At 45.3% G+C, this 13,530-nt stretch overlaps 3 protein-coding genes across 5 annotated transcripts in view; 2 read left to right on the top strand and 1 right to left on the bottom strand.

The window, feature by feature from the left end:
• Nucleotides 1-5,179, top strand: part of LOC143010193 (uncharacterized) — a 5,478-nt gene extending 299 nt beyond the window's left edge. For both annotated transcript variants that reach the window (XM_076162405.1, XM_076162404.1), the window contains 4 exons: nucleotides 1-108; nucleotides 692-849; nucleotides 2,272-2,365; nucleotides 2,710-5,179. The exon at nucleotides 1-108 is cut by the window's left edge. In XM_076162405.1, coding sequence (XP_076018520.1) covers nucleotides 1-108; nucleotides 692-849; nucleotides 2,272-2,365; nucleotides 2,710-3,638 — 1,289 coding nt within the window. In that variant the 3' untranslated portion in view covers nucleotides 3,639-5,179. The remainder of the gene's footprint in view (nucleotides 109-691; nucleotides 850-2,271; nucleotides 2,366-2,709) is intronic.
• A 443-nt stretch (nucleotides 5,180-5,622) lies between these two features.
• On the top strand, nucleotides 5,623-8,640 carry LOC143010137 (nuclear factor 7, brain-like). 2 transcript variants are annotated; one of them, XM_076162335.1, is made up of 7 exons: nucleotides 5,623-5,694; nucleotides 5,765-6,022; nucleotides 6,421-6,738; nucleotides 7,079-7,171; nucleotides 7,487-7,565; nucleotides 7,847-7,936; nucleotides 8,086-8,640. In XM_076162335.1, exons 2-7 carry the CDS (start codon nucleotides 5,765-5,767, stop codon nucleotides 8,616-8,618), a joined length of 1,371 nt encoding a protein of 456 aa, XP_076018450.1. In that variant the 5' UTR covers nucleotides 5,623-5,694; the 3' UTR covers nucleotides 8,619-8,640. The 2 variants fall into 2 exon arrangements, with proteins under 2 accessions (XP_076018450.1, XP_076018449.1); XM_076162334.1 differs by lacking the exon at nucleotides 5,623-5,694 and having other exon boundaries at nucleotides 5,703-6,022.
• A 1,011-nt stretch (nucleotides 8,641-9,651) lies between these two features.
• tox4a (TOX high mobility group box family member 4 a) lies at nucleotides 9,652-13,412 on the bottom strand. The gene is made up of 9 exons (XM_076162333.1): nucleotides 12,941-13,412; nucleotides 12,788-12,853; nucleotides 12,149-12,451; nucleotides 11,744-11,989; nucleotides 11,291-11,629; nucleotides 11,125-11,205; nucleotides 10,293-11,030; nucleotides 10,052-10,197; nucleotides 9,652-9,884 (listed from the first exon to the last, which is right to left on the bottom strand). Exons 1-9 carry the CDS (start codon nucleotides 13,034-13,036, stop codon nucleotides 9,827-9,829), a joined length of 2,073 nt encoding a protein of 690 aa, XP_076018448.1. The 5' UTR covers nucleotides 13,037-13,412; the 3' UTR covers nucleotides 9,652-9,826.
• Between the last annotated feature and the right edge of the window lie 118 nt (nucleotides 13,413-13,530).

Here is a 13,530-nt window from a genome sequence, read left to right as displayed (position 1 = left end):
AGCTACAGGATGTGGAAGCACAGAAGAGCCCGGAGCGTGTGTCCTCTCTGCGCAGCATTGGGGTGCAAGTGGACCGGGACAACATGTCCGCACCGTCCGCCATCTGTGGTTCGTGTTTGCTGTTATTTCCTGTTTAAACGGCGAGGACAGATAGACACAATTATCAGTCCAGGAAGGAATCCGAATATAGATTTATGACAACCTTCTTTACACACAATGAACTCTGTTACCAGGTAGTAAACTGCTTGTACACGGGCGGCTTTTGCTGTGCATCGGAAAGACATATGTTATCATATCAATTTAAGCGGGCCAATATAAAACAAAATGGATTGTTTTGTGCATAATATGATCACGAGTCTCAAACTTTGTGTATAAATTCATTGTTTTCACATGTTGGAGAGAGAGAAGTAGCTAATCCTCCCATGTTTCAAGCCGAAAACTAACTTCATTGTCGCCATCCTCTGCCTTACTTCTTCTTCTTGACTTAGTTTTGTTTGCTATTTGTTTCTCGTAAAGCCTGACTAATTAGGAAATGGAAATGAGCGTATCTTGAGTGTGTAGTGCATGTTTAGTTTTACAAGTTAAACAGGGTTTAAATCGCCCTGCGCCTGTTAATGCGAACCGATAAATCAAGTGTGTAAAGGAATGTGTGTGTGCTTTTGTTTTCACCCCACTCCCCTCTGCTCTATAGACTCCTGTTCCCTCTCACTTGGTAATGATAATGTGGAGAACTTCAAGGAGGAGGAGGAGGAGGAGACAGGAGAGGAAGGCTCTCCCACATCCACTGGTGTTCTCCTGGCTGAAGATAATGATGATGTGGATCCCTGTGGGTCGCCTCTGAAGGAAAAGGTTAGTATGAAATTGAGAAGGTTAAGGAAAAGCTTTGCTTGCTCTGACGGACGTTGTCAGATCTGCACACACACACACACACACACACACACAGGCTTAAACCTAAACCATCTCCATATCACAGATGTTGTGTCGTTCCTGAGGTATCAAGCTGTGTTTACACTTTGATTCTAACTGGTTTGTTACAACTGTATCAACCTGGTACTGTTGGCAGATCAGCCCAGGAGCTTTGGGCCATTAGATGTTCCTTGCTTCTGCTAGTCTAGTCTACACTTGAATTTTGAACTATTTTGAATTTTGAACAACCTCTATTTTGAACAATGTCAGACTTGCGGCCCTTCTGCCTCAACACAAAATCTGGCAACACAACACGGCCATGAGTTGTGAGAAACTGAGGAGCCACTGTGTCTTACAAAACAAGACAAAATCATTGCAACGATTATGATGTCACTTAAGTTTCTCCAGCAAAATCATTGTTTTTTGTTTTTATTGGAGGAAACGTTTTACACGACATTGCACATACAGTTATAGGATATTTTGGAGATTGCTTTTTATACAGCAAGAGGGGAGAGAGGAGAGATAGAGAGAAAGAAGGAAGGTTGTATTATTATTACCATTGTTGTTGTTAAAACTTTGTACGTAGACCCTGAGGTAAAAGAGGCAATATGAGGTTGTTGTAGATTGAAATTGAAACAGCCGGAAGACACGGCTGCTGTAGGTTGTGAGAACACGGCACAGTAGTGTGGGCGCAGAGTTCAGGATGGCATCAGTGATGTTAATGCAATGATCTCATAGGGTAAATACAGTTTTTACAGGATGATGTCAAACAGCAATGTAGGCTCTTACAAATCGCATCGTAGGCTGTGGTAAAGAGAAGGAGAGAAGAGAGAAACAAGAAAAACAAAAATAAAATAAAGAGAGGCATCCATACAACCCCGTCCTGGCCCGCCTGGGATGTAAAAGAAAAGAAAAAAGTAAAGAGGAACTGTTTGGTGGTCAGGTTTTCAGTCACTGGTCTGTTGACAGATCAGTCCAGGAGCTTTGGGCGATTAGATGTTCCTTGTGATCTCTTAGGACTGAATCATTAAGATGTCTGTAGGAATGCTGCTGCTAGTCTAGTCTACACTTGAATTTTGAACAATGTCAGACTTGCGGCCCTTCTGCTCGACACAAAATCTGGCAACACAACACGGCCATGAGCTGTGAGGAAGTGAAGAGCCACTGTGCTTACAAAACAGACAAAAATCATTGCAATGATTATGATGTCACTGAAGTTTCTCCAGCAAAATCATTGTAAATAAAGAGTAAATATGTGACATACAGTTTATGTGCTTTACACTGTTGTAGGTCAATCTTTCCAGGTTCTTTTGTGGTGTTAAATACTCATCTGTCACTTGTTGTGTTGGTTCTTGTTTTAATCAGGATGTGGGAGACATTGTTGACAAAATGGAGGGAAACACCCCTGAGGCCAAGTCTCCAGCTGTGAGCGATTCCAAAACAGAAACAGTTTTGCTTGGTAAGGAGAAGCAGAGTGGATTGGGAGGATGATGACATCACACAGTGTTTCAAGGCTGGATCTCTAATCAGTGTGAAGGTTTTCTTTCATTTTAGGTGGTAATAGATGTTAGGGGAAACATAAAGGTGCAGCCTTGTGTTTCTTTAAGTATAACAGGTTGGCTATCTGAGGAAAGGATCTGTACTCATCTTTATCTCATATCTGGCTTCTGTAAACTTTGCCTTACTAATAGATGTCGTTAAACTGGTTCGTATAAACTAGATCATGTTAATGTTAGATGATGTTGATGATGTGTACAAAATTGTAATGCCAAGTGACACTAGTTTGACTTTCTATCTCTGCAGATCTCCGTTCAGGATCTCCACACAGTTCACCGACTAAACGGAAGCTTCGTGTGATTCAACCGGATACAATTGATGCAGCTTCAGGGAACAACATTAAGTTTGTTTGCCCGCTGATCCTGAAGGCAGACTCACCTGTGCCAAGATCTGAAAGTTCCGAGGAGCTGGTTCACGTGGAGCCTCAGCATTCCAGCGCCAGCACCGCCTACAGTCCGTCTACTCCCGATGGAGCCGTGTCTCCGGCGCAGGTTGGGATTTGGGAACGGATCCACACTGCAACAGAGACAAAGAACAATCTGCACCTCAAACTGAAACTGACGTCCCCAGACAAGAAACTGATGAGACCCTGTGTCGTCCACCTGGTGAACCTGCTGGCAGTGCCAAGGTTGGGTCCTGGCACGGATGTCGCTAAAACTAACGGTGCTCAACGGACAACCGGCTTACCGCTGCCCAAAGACCTCCGCCCCCACCAAGGTCTTCACACCGGCCATCGCCTGTGCTGTTTCACTCAGTGCGAAAACGGAGTGTGGCGTCTCCAGAACATTGTCAGTCACTCGCGCGACGGCTACGCCTGCACCATCTGTGCCAAGAAGTTTGAACGGAGGAAGACTCTACGGCGGCACGAGCGCTTCCACACCGGAGAGAAGCCGTACTCGTGCTCCCAGTGTCCCAAGACTTTCGCCCTGAGGAAGAGTCTGCGGCGACACCAGAGGTTTCACACCGGGGAGAGACCGCACCGCTGCACACAGTGCGGCAAAAGCTTCCGACTCAGAGAAAACCTGAAGGCTCACCTGAGGTTCCACTCAGGAGACAAGCCTTTCAATTGCAGCTTGTGCGGAAAGACGTTCAGGATCTCGAGGAATCTTGAGAAGCATAATCTCAGCCAGTGTGGAACCTTCGTCCCGTCCTTCAGAACTATTGCTGGCTTCTAGCCCGACGGCCCTCAGCGGCTGCTGGGTTTGTAACATTTTCTACCTCAGACTGAAACCACTGTTACCTTTTGAACACATTTGAAGTCAATGTGAAGTGAAACCAGCCATGACACAAACTGAAACAAGAACTCCGATTGATGAGAGATTCCAAATCATTCCAGAAAGGTTTTGCATTTTTGCAGCGTGAGCGTTGACTTTAAACTTAACACAAACTACTGATTTTTATTTAGTGGCCATATTTTTGCGTCCTGTTAATGTGGACTGACTTTTGTGTTGGGGACAGTCTGCAAGCTTTTCTACCATCAGTTCCTTCTTCAGCTCTTCCACGCATGGATACCAGTTGAAAGCAGGAATCGCTCCATCCATGACACCTTTTTTACCTATTTCCCCTTCCAGCGGTTAATGACGAGGTGATTCTAACACTTCCTGATTTCTGAATTAGTCCAATTTCTTGTAATCATGCGCAGTTTCTAATGGAAGTCCCACTTGTTGCCAGAATAACGGTGTGGCAGGACAAATATACCATCGGCACGCTGGTAGAGGGTGAAGGTATGACATTACATGAGTAGGTCAGATGGTGACTGTATGGTGTCGATGCTTCTCTGTAGTAGAACATACAGAAAACCCTCTGACAGCTTTTCCTACATGTCACTGATGTTTGCTTTTGAAGGTTTATTTCTTATTCTTCACATCTTTAACCAAAACTGTTTTTATATTCATTATTTGTGTGCTAAAATAAAATCTAAGACTACATATACTTAATTATTATAAACACGTTCCTCTCCCTTTTTTATTCTACTCCTGAATTGGATGTTTAACATTGTGTTTGAATGTTAAAATACTGCTCAGTGAATGTTTCCTGTGTTAAAGTTCACTAAATGTTATCATTTGCTTGAGAATGGTGTGTAAACTAGGTCACCGACCTTGTTTATATTGGTTTTTGTTTACTTGGAAGTTGAAGCATTGTTGGTGATATTCTCCTGTTCACTAAGCGGGACTGTAACAGAGCTGCAGACGGAAGAATGGACCCATGGAAGAAGAAGAAGCTCCTCTTATGTTACAAATGTGTTCACTGGTGCCTTGTTCAGTGTTTTCTAGTGGTGTTTTACCCTGAACGCTTTATTAATGTGTTTTTTTAAAGGGGCATCATAAGGAATAATAAATGTAACTTGATCTTGAAGTCTGAATCGGGTTTGGTCCATTTGGGTTTCCATAAAATGAGCTTAACTCTTATTGTGGTAAAGAGCTTCTGTCTGTGCAGAACATGAAGCATAGGGGAATCAACAGGGGTCCATGAACGCATCATATCTCCAAAATGCTCCAACTTACAAAGAAAATGTCAGTTCCTATTTTTTTTTTTTACATCATTACATTGTGTAAAGTTTTTGGAATACCGTTTGAAAAATCTACTTTATATTAATCAACTCTGATATTTCAATGTTTCCGTTTCAGCTTTTTGAGATACTGATTCCAGATGACACGGTGCTAAATGTCTTTCCATCCATTCTCTCTTGTAAAAAATAAAAGAAGCCATTTTGGCAGACAGATACTGAGCTTGTTTTCACTGCAGGAATCTTTGCTACACATTGTTGGTTTGCAGAAAGAGACTAGAAGCAGAAGAGAAACATGCTGGCATCATAGCAGTGCTCTCATACAGAAAGGTTTGGTATCAGAGCAAGAAGCCTGAAACCTCACACACCAGCACAGTCCCATGTTGAACTTCCACCTCATAGAGACATTCAATGACTTCAGTAAGTAAGTAGAATTCTGATTGAGCTCATGCACAAATCAATAATCTATCCAGGAATATGTACTCACTCTTGATCACTAAAAGGGAAATAAGCTCTTTGCTATTTAAATGGAAAATTGTCGGGGATCTCAGCCAGGAGCCAGAATCAATCAAATGTAAGATTTCACTCAACACTTCAGACACTAGAGGGTTAAACCTCACCACACAAGTGACTCTTGGCCCCTCCCCCGAGGCCACGCCCCAACAGGAAGTGCAAATATGAACAGAGTTTCACTTTTGACATGAGGAAGAAGAGCGAAACCAAAGGTACACAGACATTTAAGTTGCTGCCTGTAGTTAATCCTTTACTCTCCACTTTCTTTATTGTTGTTCAAAGATGGCAAGTCAGGAGAAAAACAGCCTTGAGGACATGCTGACATGCCCTGTGTGTCAGGACATCTTCAGAGACCCCCGGCAGCTGCCCTGTGGACACAGCATGTGTATGTTGTGTATGGAGGGTGTGATGGATCACTCCTCAGACATTCCCTTCCGCTGCCCGGACTGCAGGGCTCAATTTGGGCCAGTGGTAGGGGTCTTCAAGACCTTCTCACTAACCAGCATTGCAGAGGATTACAAAACAGAGAAGACCATGAAGGTAGAAACATCTTCCAAAACTTAGTAGTGTCTCTCTACTTGCACATGAATTAGTAAATGGTAAGGAACGAGATCCAAGTCAAGAAGTCATAAATGCAAAGTTAATCATTTATATTTACTACTTGTGGTTGTGGATGCGTTTTCATTTCCATATAAACTTTATCTTCTTTTGAAACTGAGTGTAGATGTGATTATAAAACTTAACACTGTATCATTTTTAATGTTGCTAAGGTTTGACAGGTTTGACAAAAGACTCAAGAGTGAGTTTAAGTCCTTGTGACCCTTGTCCCCCAACGCTGTAATACTGTCCCACTAATAGGTGTTATCTATTATTGATTACACAAATTTCACAAAAGCTGCTCACAAATGGACAAATGTCTAACTCGTCTTGTCCTGCAGGCCAAACAGACACGAAGCGTTCACTGCGACTGGTGCCCAGAGAGAACCGCACTGGCTGTGAAAACATGTCTAAAGTGTGAGGTATCAATGTGTGAGGACCACATGAAGGATCACCAGGAGCTGCCGGTGTTCTCGGGTCACCCCCTGGTCAAGCCTCTAGGTGACCTCCAGGAGAGGAAATGCCCTGAGCATGAGGACGCGGTACTTAAGTACTACTGCAACACGTCCAGGCGCTACATCTGTAACATCTGTGCACTGGAGAGCAAAAATCTGAACAAAGCTACTGAAGCCTGCAGCGTCCTGAGGAGACAGCTCACTGTGAGTCTTTTTGTTTCATTGCGGCTTATTGATTATGGTGAAAATATGAACAATCAATATCTATCTATCTATCTATCTATATCTAAATCTATGAACTTGCATTGAGAACATTTAAAGGCTGTATCATGTTACTTGAAGGGACATTGCAACAGTTTCTTGTGGGTTTGAACAGAAGGTTAATGGGAACACAGCAACGCACATGACTGTTGTGATAATGCTCTGGAGAAACAGGTTTGACTGGTCTCACACAAGCCTGACTCCATCGCCCCCCTCTAGCTCCTGTGAGACAATAATGAAGGCATGTTTTATTGTGTGTGTCTCTGTGTGTGTGTGTGTGTAGGAAGACATGGAGCAGCACTTCAACTTGATACAGGAGAAAATCAAGAAATGCAGAAGCAGTGTAGAAAAGCTGCAGGAAGAAATCCAGCATGATGTGAGTTCTGGTTATTCTACATGAATTGTATAATACTGTACTACTAATAGGTGTTTGAATGTATATTATTGATTACACAAATTTCACAAAATTTCCAGACAAACTACAAGATGAAATGGAAATGCATAGAAATGCCCTGGACAAAATTATTGATACCCCATAGGAGTCATAATAAATTGTATTGTAGGGACATTTTCTTAGGTGAATACCACAGGAATCTTCAATCTGAAATTTAAAACTACACTCTAGAATGTTAGTCACAGAATTTATATTCTTTTGGCTTTCACCTATCTTATACGTATGTTGTCTTGACAGAGGCAGAACCCTGCTGACACATGGCTGAACAGCGTTACCGTGGTGCTGATCAGTTTGTGGATCATTGTGCTGTATTATGGTGAGAAAACGGAAACATTACCAAGTCTGCTGGTTCCCTCTGAGGTCACAGCAGATAATTAATAATACAATATTTTATTCTAGATTATTCTCTACTTGATTTGATTTGAGTTCTTGGTTGTTAAGTCTGTGTTTACATGAGAACATGTCAGAAAGATGCTACCAGTGGATGAAAAGGTTGTACATGTGAACAAACCCTAACCTGATTTAATACTGCATATTGTTGAAATACTCAAAGGAAATATTTAAGAAAAATTAATTGTATTCTTCTTGTTCTCTCAGCTTTCACTTACTCCGTGGAAAACCAGACGCTTAACGATGTGCTGAACAAGCAGAGCATCCTGATGAAGGGCATTTACTTTAAGGTAGCAGGTGAGTAAAAACTACTGCAGGCAACAGATGACCCGTTTGTGCCCGAATGTACCAGTGGAACACATTGTTAACCATAAGGAACTCAAACGTAAGGGACAGAGACAAAGTAATGAGTATGTAATCTCACCCAGCAATGATCCGTCTCTCAGGACCTCTGACCCTCGACCGGGATTCTGCCAGTCCCTTCCTCAGTGTCTCTTCAGACCTTGTCTCAGTGGAGCGACTGAAGTCCAAGCTGCACGTTCCGGACCAGTTCAGCCGCTTTGATGTAGCCCCTCAGATCCTCTCCACCCAGTGCTTCACCGCTGGGACCCACTACTGGGAGGTGGATGCTGAAGGGTACTGGGAAATTGCTGTAACCTACCAAAGCATCAAACGGAAGGGTAAGGAGGGCAGCACCTTCGGAAACAACCCAGAGTCCTGGAGCCTGATGCACAACGACAAGGGCCAGCTGTTTGCCTACCATAACAAAATGAAAACAGTTATCTCAGAGACTTTGCAGAGCCACCGAATAGCAGTAGCAGTTGATATTGAGGAAGGCAAGATCATTTTCAGCTCGGTCGGTCCCACAGTCATCCAACTACACGAGTTCCAAGCTAAGCTGACTCAGCCGGTGTGTCTGGGCTTGGGCCTGTATCGCGTGAATCCACTGAGCAGAGCCTCAATCGTCAAAGCTCCCTGAATAATCGCGAGGGAGCACTCACTCCGACAAATAACATTCAGTTTAATCCAGCAGAACAATCACTGATCCATCCATCCATCCATCTTCAGTTGGTCCAGGTCCAGGACATGGAGGCAACAGGCAGAGCAAGGTAGCTCAGATGTTCCTCTCCTGTTGCCAAATCCCTCCAGCTACAGGCCAGATGGGATGTTTTATCCCTTCGACATATTCTTGGTTTGCCTGAGTCGCAGTTGGACGCCCAAAGCAGCTCAGCCTGTTTTATGATGATAATTTACATGCCGTTCATGTCCCAGCATCAGATTCCTGTGTCTGTAGCCAATCGGCCCTCTTTAGTAGCTCAGGTACTTCTTGGAACTCTGACAAATAAATGGATAAACATACTGTACTCCTCTTCCAGATCAGGAGGTAAACAATCTACAAATAATCTGCACGAGAACAAGATGTAGGAGCATTTATGGCTTGTTTATTAAGAAGTCAAATGAAATCCTATATTTTGTACATGAATGTGAACAAAATGAAGCCGATCTTCAATAAAAAAAAAAAACAGGAATTTCCAGTTACACTATGTGATTCCTCACACTAAGGCATTCTCTCAGTTGATCAAAGCAAATACATTGGTTTGTAGAGTATCTCATTTAATACAAGAGGCACCAAAAGATCTCTAACATGGAGCTTAAACCCTTTTTATACACTTTAAACACTGAGGTAAACAGTGAACACCAGTACCTTTGTTCTCTCTAACAGCAAAGAGCTTCGACAGAATCGTAACGTGCTGACCCAGCTTAAGTTTTTAAAGATGAATGAGAATTCTGTAGACTCGAGTGTTTACGACACTGCATTGTGCTCATAAACTCTCTAGCTGCCTCACTGAAAGCTGTACACACACACACACATCCTAACGTAACACTTTGATTATCCACGTTGCAGACTTTTCAAGTCCGTAGTTGGAATCGTCTGGACGCCGAATAAAAAACCAGCAGAGGATGTAGACAACAGATCCAATGCTGTTTAGTAACACCTTTTTCCAGAACAGCCATGCCAAGCGCTTGGTTCAGTAGATGTGGGGCTGAAATGAGAACTGACGATCACACCGAGTCAGAACCTGGTGGTGAGAGAAGATCTGTACACGTTAACACTACAGACCAGGCTGCGTCTCCTGCTACTGACAGGACGGCTTTGATGTCTCTCTGACTGCTTGCGGCTGCTCTTTACTTCACCGTAGCCATGCTCTGATTCCTGATGGAGCACCAGGCCTTGAATATCTCACTGAAAAAGAAAAAAGGAAGATTTTCTCTCTCTTATATTGTCACACACACACACACACACACACACACACACACACACACACACACACACACACACACACACACACACACACACACACACACACACACACACACACACACACACACACACACACACACACAGTGTACCTGCAGTGGTCGGCCACACACTCGTTGCTGCAGTACTCTTTATCCCAGTCTTGGCTCTCTACAGCTGGATTGTTACAGCCGGCCCTCACACACACACTCCTCCTCCCGGTGGGTGTGTCACTCGACTCGCTCACCTGCATCTCATCCTGACCAAAGAGAATGGATTTAAAGGGGCGTAATCAGTATTCATTGGTTTCTGTGCACATGTGTGTGTATGTTTGTTGTGATTAAACTTGTTTACCTCTTCTGAAGGAATGACTTCTGTGATGTCGTCCTCCTCTGCGTTGCTCTGTATGTGGGCGGGGTTTAACACCTGCAGGGCCACAATGGGTGCAGAGTGAGAGGCCGCAGTCACAGCGGCCGACACAGTGACCGAGTTGGCAGCCGCCGTGGTCGCCACAAGTACTGGCACGGGCTCTTTGGCCTGGAAGGGGGCGGGGACAATCTTGATCTGCAGCGGCGGCGGCGCTGTGGCCGAGACGGACACAGGGAGGCCTTGCGTGGCGCCTCCCTCCCGCGGCTTGGCCTGCAAGGGCGGCGGCGCCGGCGCCATCTGCTGGAGCCGCGGCGGAGGCGGCGCGTTCTGCATCTGCAGCAGCGGAGGCGGCTGGCGCGAGGCCCCGGACACCAGGAGCGCCGGCTGCAGAGCGCGAACGCCGCCGGGCAGCACGGTCACCACCTGGCCCCCCATCTGCAGCATGTGCTTGGGGATTATGATCTTGGTGATAGTCTGGGCCGAGGGGACGGCGGCTGGAGCGGGGCTTTTGTTTGCGCCGGTGCGGGAACGCGTGGTCATCTCTGGGACGTCCAAGATGATGTTTGAGGCGCAGATGTTGGTGATGGTGTTCTCCTCCGGGCTGCTGTTAGATGAGCGGATGACCTGGTGAAGAGCAGCCGGGGCCAGGTTGACCACTGGAGGAGGAGGAGGAGGGGGAGGACGAGGAGGTGAAGGAGCAGTGTCCATCTCATCAGAAGCAGGCTGGAATGTAAACACAGAATTAGTTTAGAAGAGAAAAAGAAAACAACTACGTACAAACACAAGAACAACTTCATCCTCCACAATAAGTCTTTACCTGGGAGAGCTGATTGGCTTTATAAGCTGCCAGTGCTTTCAAATACTCTTTTTTGGCTGCTCCAGTTTTTCTCTTATACACCTAGATGAAGAAAGGAACACCATGTTAAACTGGCTACCGTGGTTAGACTGACCAATGCATCAGTCTGAGTATCAGCAGCCTGTACCTGTTTCTGTTCCTCAGCCAGGCTGTCCCACATGGAGGCCACGATCTTTGACACTTCTCCAAAAGAAGCGTTGGGGTTTTGTCCCTTGATGGCCGCCTGGGTGTCTCTGAAGAACAGAGCGTAGGCCGACACCGGCTTCTGGGGCTCGTTGGGGTCTTTCTTTTTCCTTCCTTTCTTCACCGCCGCAAGCGCCATGGCTGTGGCCAAAGTAGCCGGCTTCCCCCCGCCCCTCCTGGCTGCAGCTGGGGAGTATGTAGACGCAGGAGCCGGGTGGGAGGATATATGGGAGAGGACAGAGGAGGAGGAAAGAGACAGAGGGCAGTCGACCAGCACACTTCTCTGAGCAGACGTGTGCGGGAGGGAGGAAGCGTGACAAAAGAGGGAAGGCCTGCGTTAGAGCGGAAACCAAAACACATCGAACACAGAGGAAGACTTCCACAGGGATATCCTCACCTTGAAGTCATCCATGTCCTCGTCCTGCAGAGAGCCGGCAGGGGACGGTGTCGCCGACAGCGGCTGCTCGGGTGTCTCTGACCGGGGAACGAGGTTCTCGCTCCCAAGACCAAGTGCCAGCTCTGATTGGTTGATAGTGGTCAGATGACTGCTTCCCAAAAGGCCATGACCTATGTCACCAAGTTGCACATCGATGGTCATGGGAGAGGAACTGCTAAAATGTGAACCACTGGAATTCCCCAGCTCCTGCAGAAGGAGAAGAAGAAGAAGAAGAGAGCAGAATAAGTGGAAGTCTAATACGTTTTACAGTGAAAACAAACAGGAAGATGCATTATCATCTTAGGTAGCCGTGCAAGAAGCAATGTAAGCAATAATATAGCATTACTAACAACTAGACTGACTCACCAGTGCGGAGGAACTCAGCAGAGCGCCCCCTCCTGCCTGGCCCATTGGCCCTAGGTTCAGCTGCTCCAGGCCTTGGGACCCAGGGTTCACAAAAGTAGAGGCAAAGGAGGGGTCATTGGCCGCGACTACCAGGTTGCTGACGAGACTACGAGAGCCTGAAGGTCCCACGGTGCCATCTGAGCCATCAGACAGCTCACCAAAGTGGGACACTACATCGCTGACACCAAGGGCCGAGTCAGGATCCAGAGCGATGGGAGGGATCTCAAAAACTTCATCTCCGAGGCTGGGGGTATGGAATGTTTGCTGAATGAGGGAAAAGGAAACAGGAAAGCCGTGGGTTAGTAGATGGATTTACTGAATATATATGATGCAGCCATTTTTTATGAGGCACTTAAATCAGCATCAACGTCTGTATACAGTAAGTGCTTCATTTGATTGCAATACACCAACTACACCAGCAGATGTCACCAACACCCGAAATGATTCAAGATTCGAGAAGTGAAGTCTCAAATCATCATGAAAAACACCTAAGCTTCTTCTGCACCAAAAATATCAAAATAACAAACTTCTGTCTCAATCATACAAATGTTATATTAGTAAATGACAAGGAATACAGTCGTAAATGTGTTGGTAGCTCACCTCTGCGGACAGAAAGGGGTGACCAGCTCCACTGATGGTGAGGTAACTGTCGCTGCCTTCAGGAAACTGAAAACCAATCGGAAAATGTTAATTCATGCACAAATATTACGACCACGCCCGTCAAAGTTGCCTCTTCTACTCATCAATTGTTACCTTATTCTCTTCTGTATATGCGCCGTAAGCTTGAGTGTCCAAAAACTCTGAATCGACGTTTTGTCCAGACAGGTCAGAGTAAAAATTAAGGTCCATGTTAAATGTGTCCAATCAAACGCAGAGACCATACAACCTGTCACACAACTCTTAAACTCACAACTAACTGGGGGTAAAAGGCCACAAACGTGAATCCCTTTCCACTTTACTAGCCCACCATTGTTCAACGAACTAAATGCTAACTAGCTAATCAATAACAGTTAGCAGGAGGATGAGAGGGAAGATCATTAAGGTTACGATCTACTAACTTTAAAAAGAGTTGGGACAACGGGACGACCGAATTAATAACACATTCAACAAAATACTTGTGCTAGCTACTAGCTCCCCTGGCTGCAAAGTTTACTAGCGCGCTGACGCAAAGCGATCACAGCTATGCTAACACTAGCATCCTCTTTGAATGGAGCGTTAGCCAGTGGTGCCTTTACGTACTGTCGAAAAAATCACTTGACAGGCGACGTTGGCGTGTAGTCTCAACGCTCTGCTATGATGACCCGAGGCTTTCTGTTTTGACTTCAAGTTCAACGAGTTTGCTG

Source organism: Genypterus blacodes, unplaced genomic scaffold (genome assembly GCF_046128005.1).
Source record: "Genypterus blacodes isolate CSIRO-AG114 ecotype Tasmania unplaced genomic scaffold, CSIRO-AGI_Gbla_v1 ptg000120l_1, whole genome shotgun sequence".
Classification (NCBI taxonomy): Eukaryota; Metazoa; Chordata; class Actinopteri; order Ophidiiformes; family Ophidiidae; genus Genypterus; species Genypterus blacodes.
Note: the sequence above shows the minus strand (reverse complement) of the source record. Positions and strands in the feature narration are given on the sequence as shown.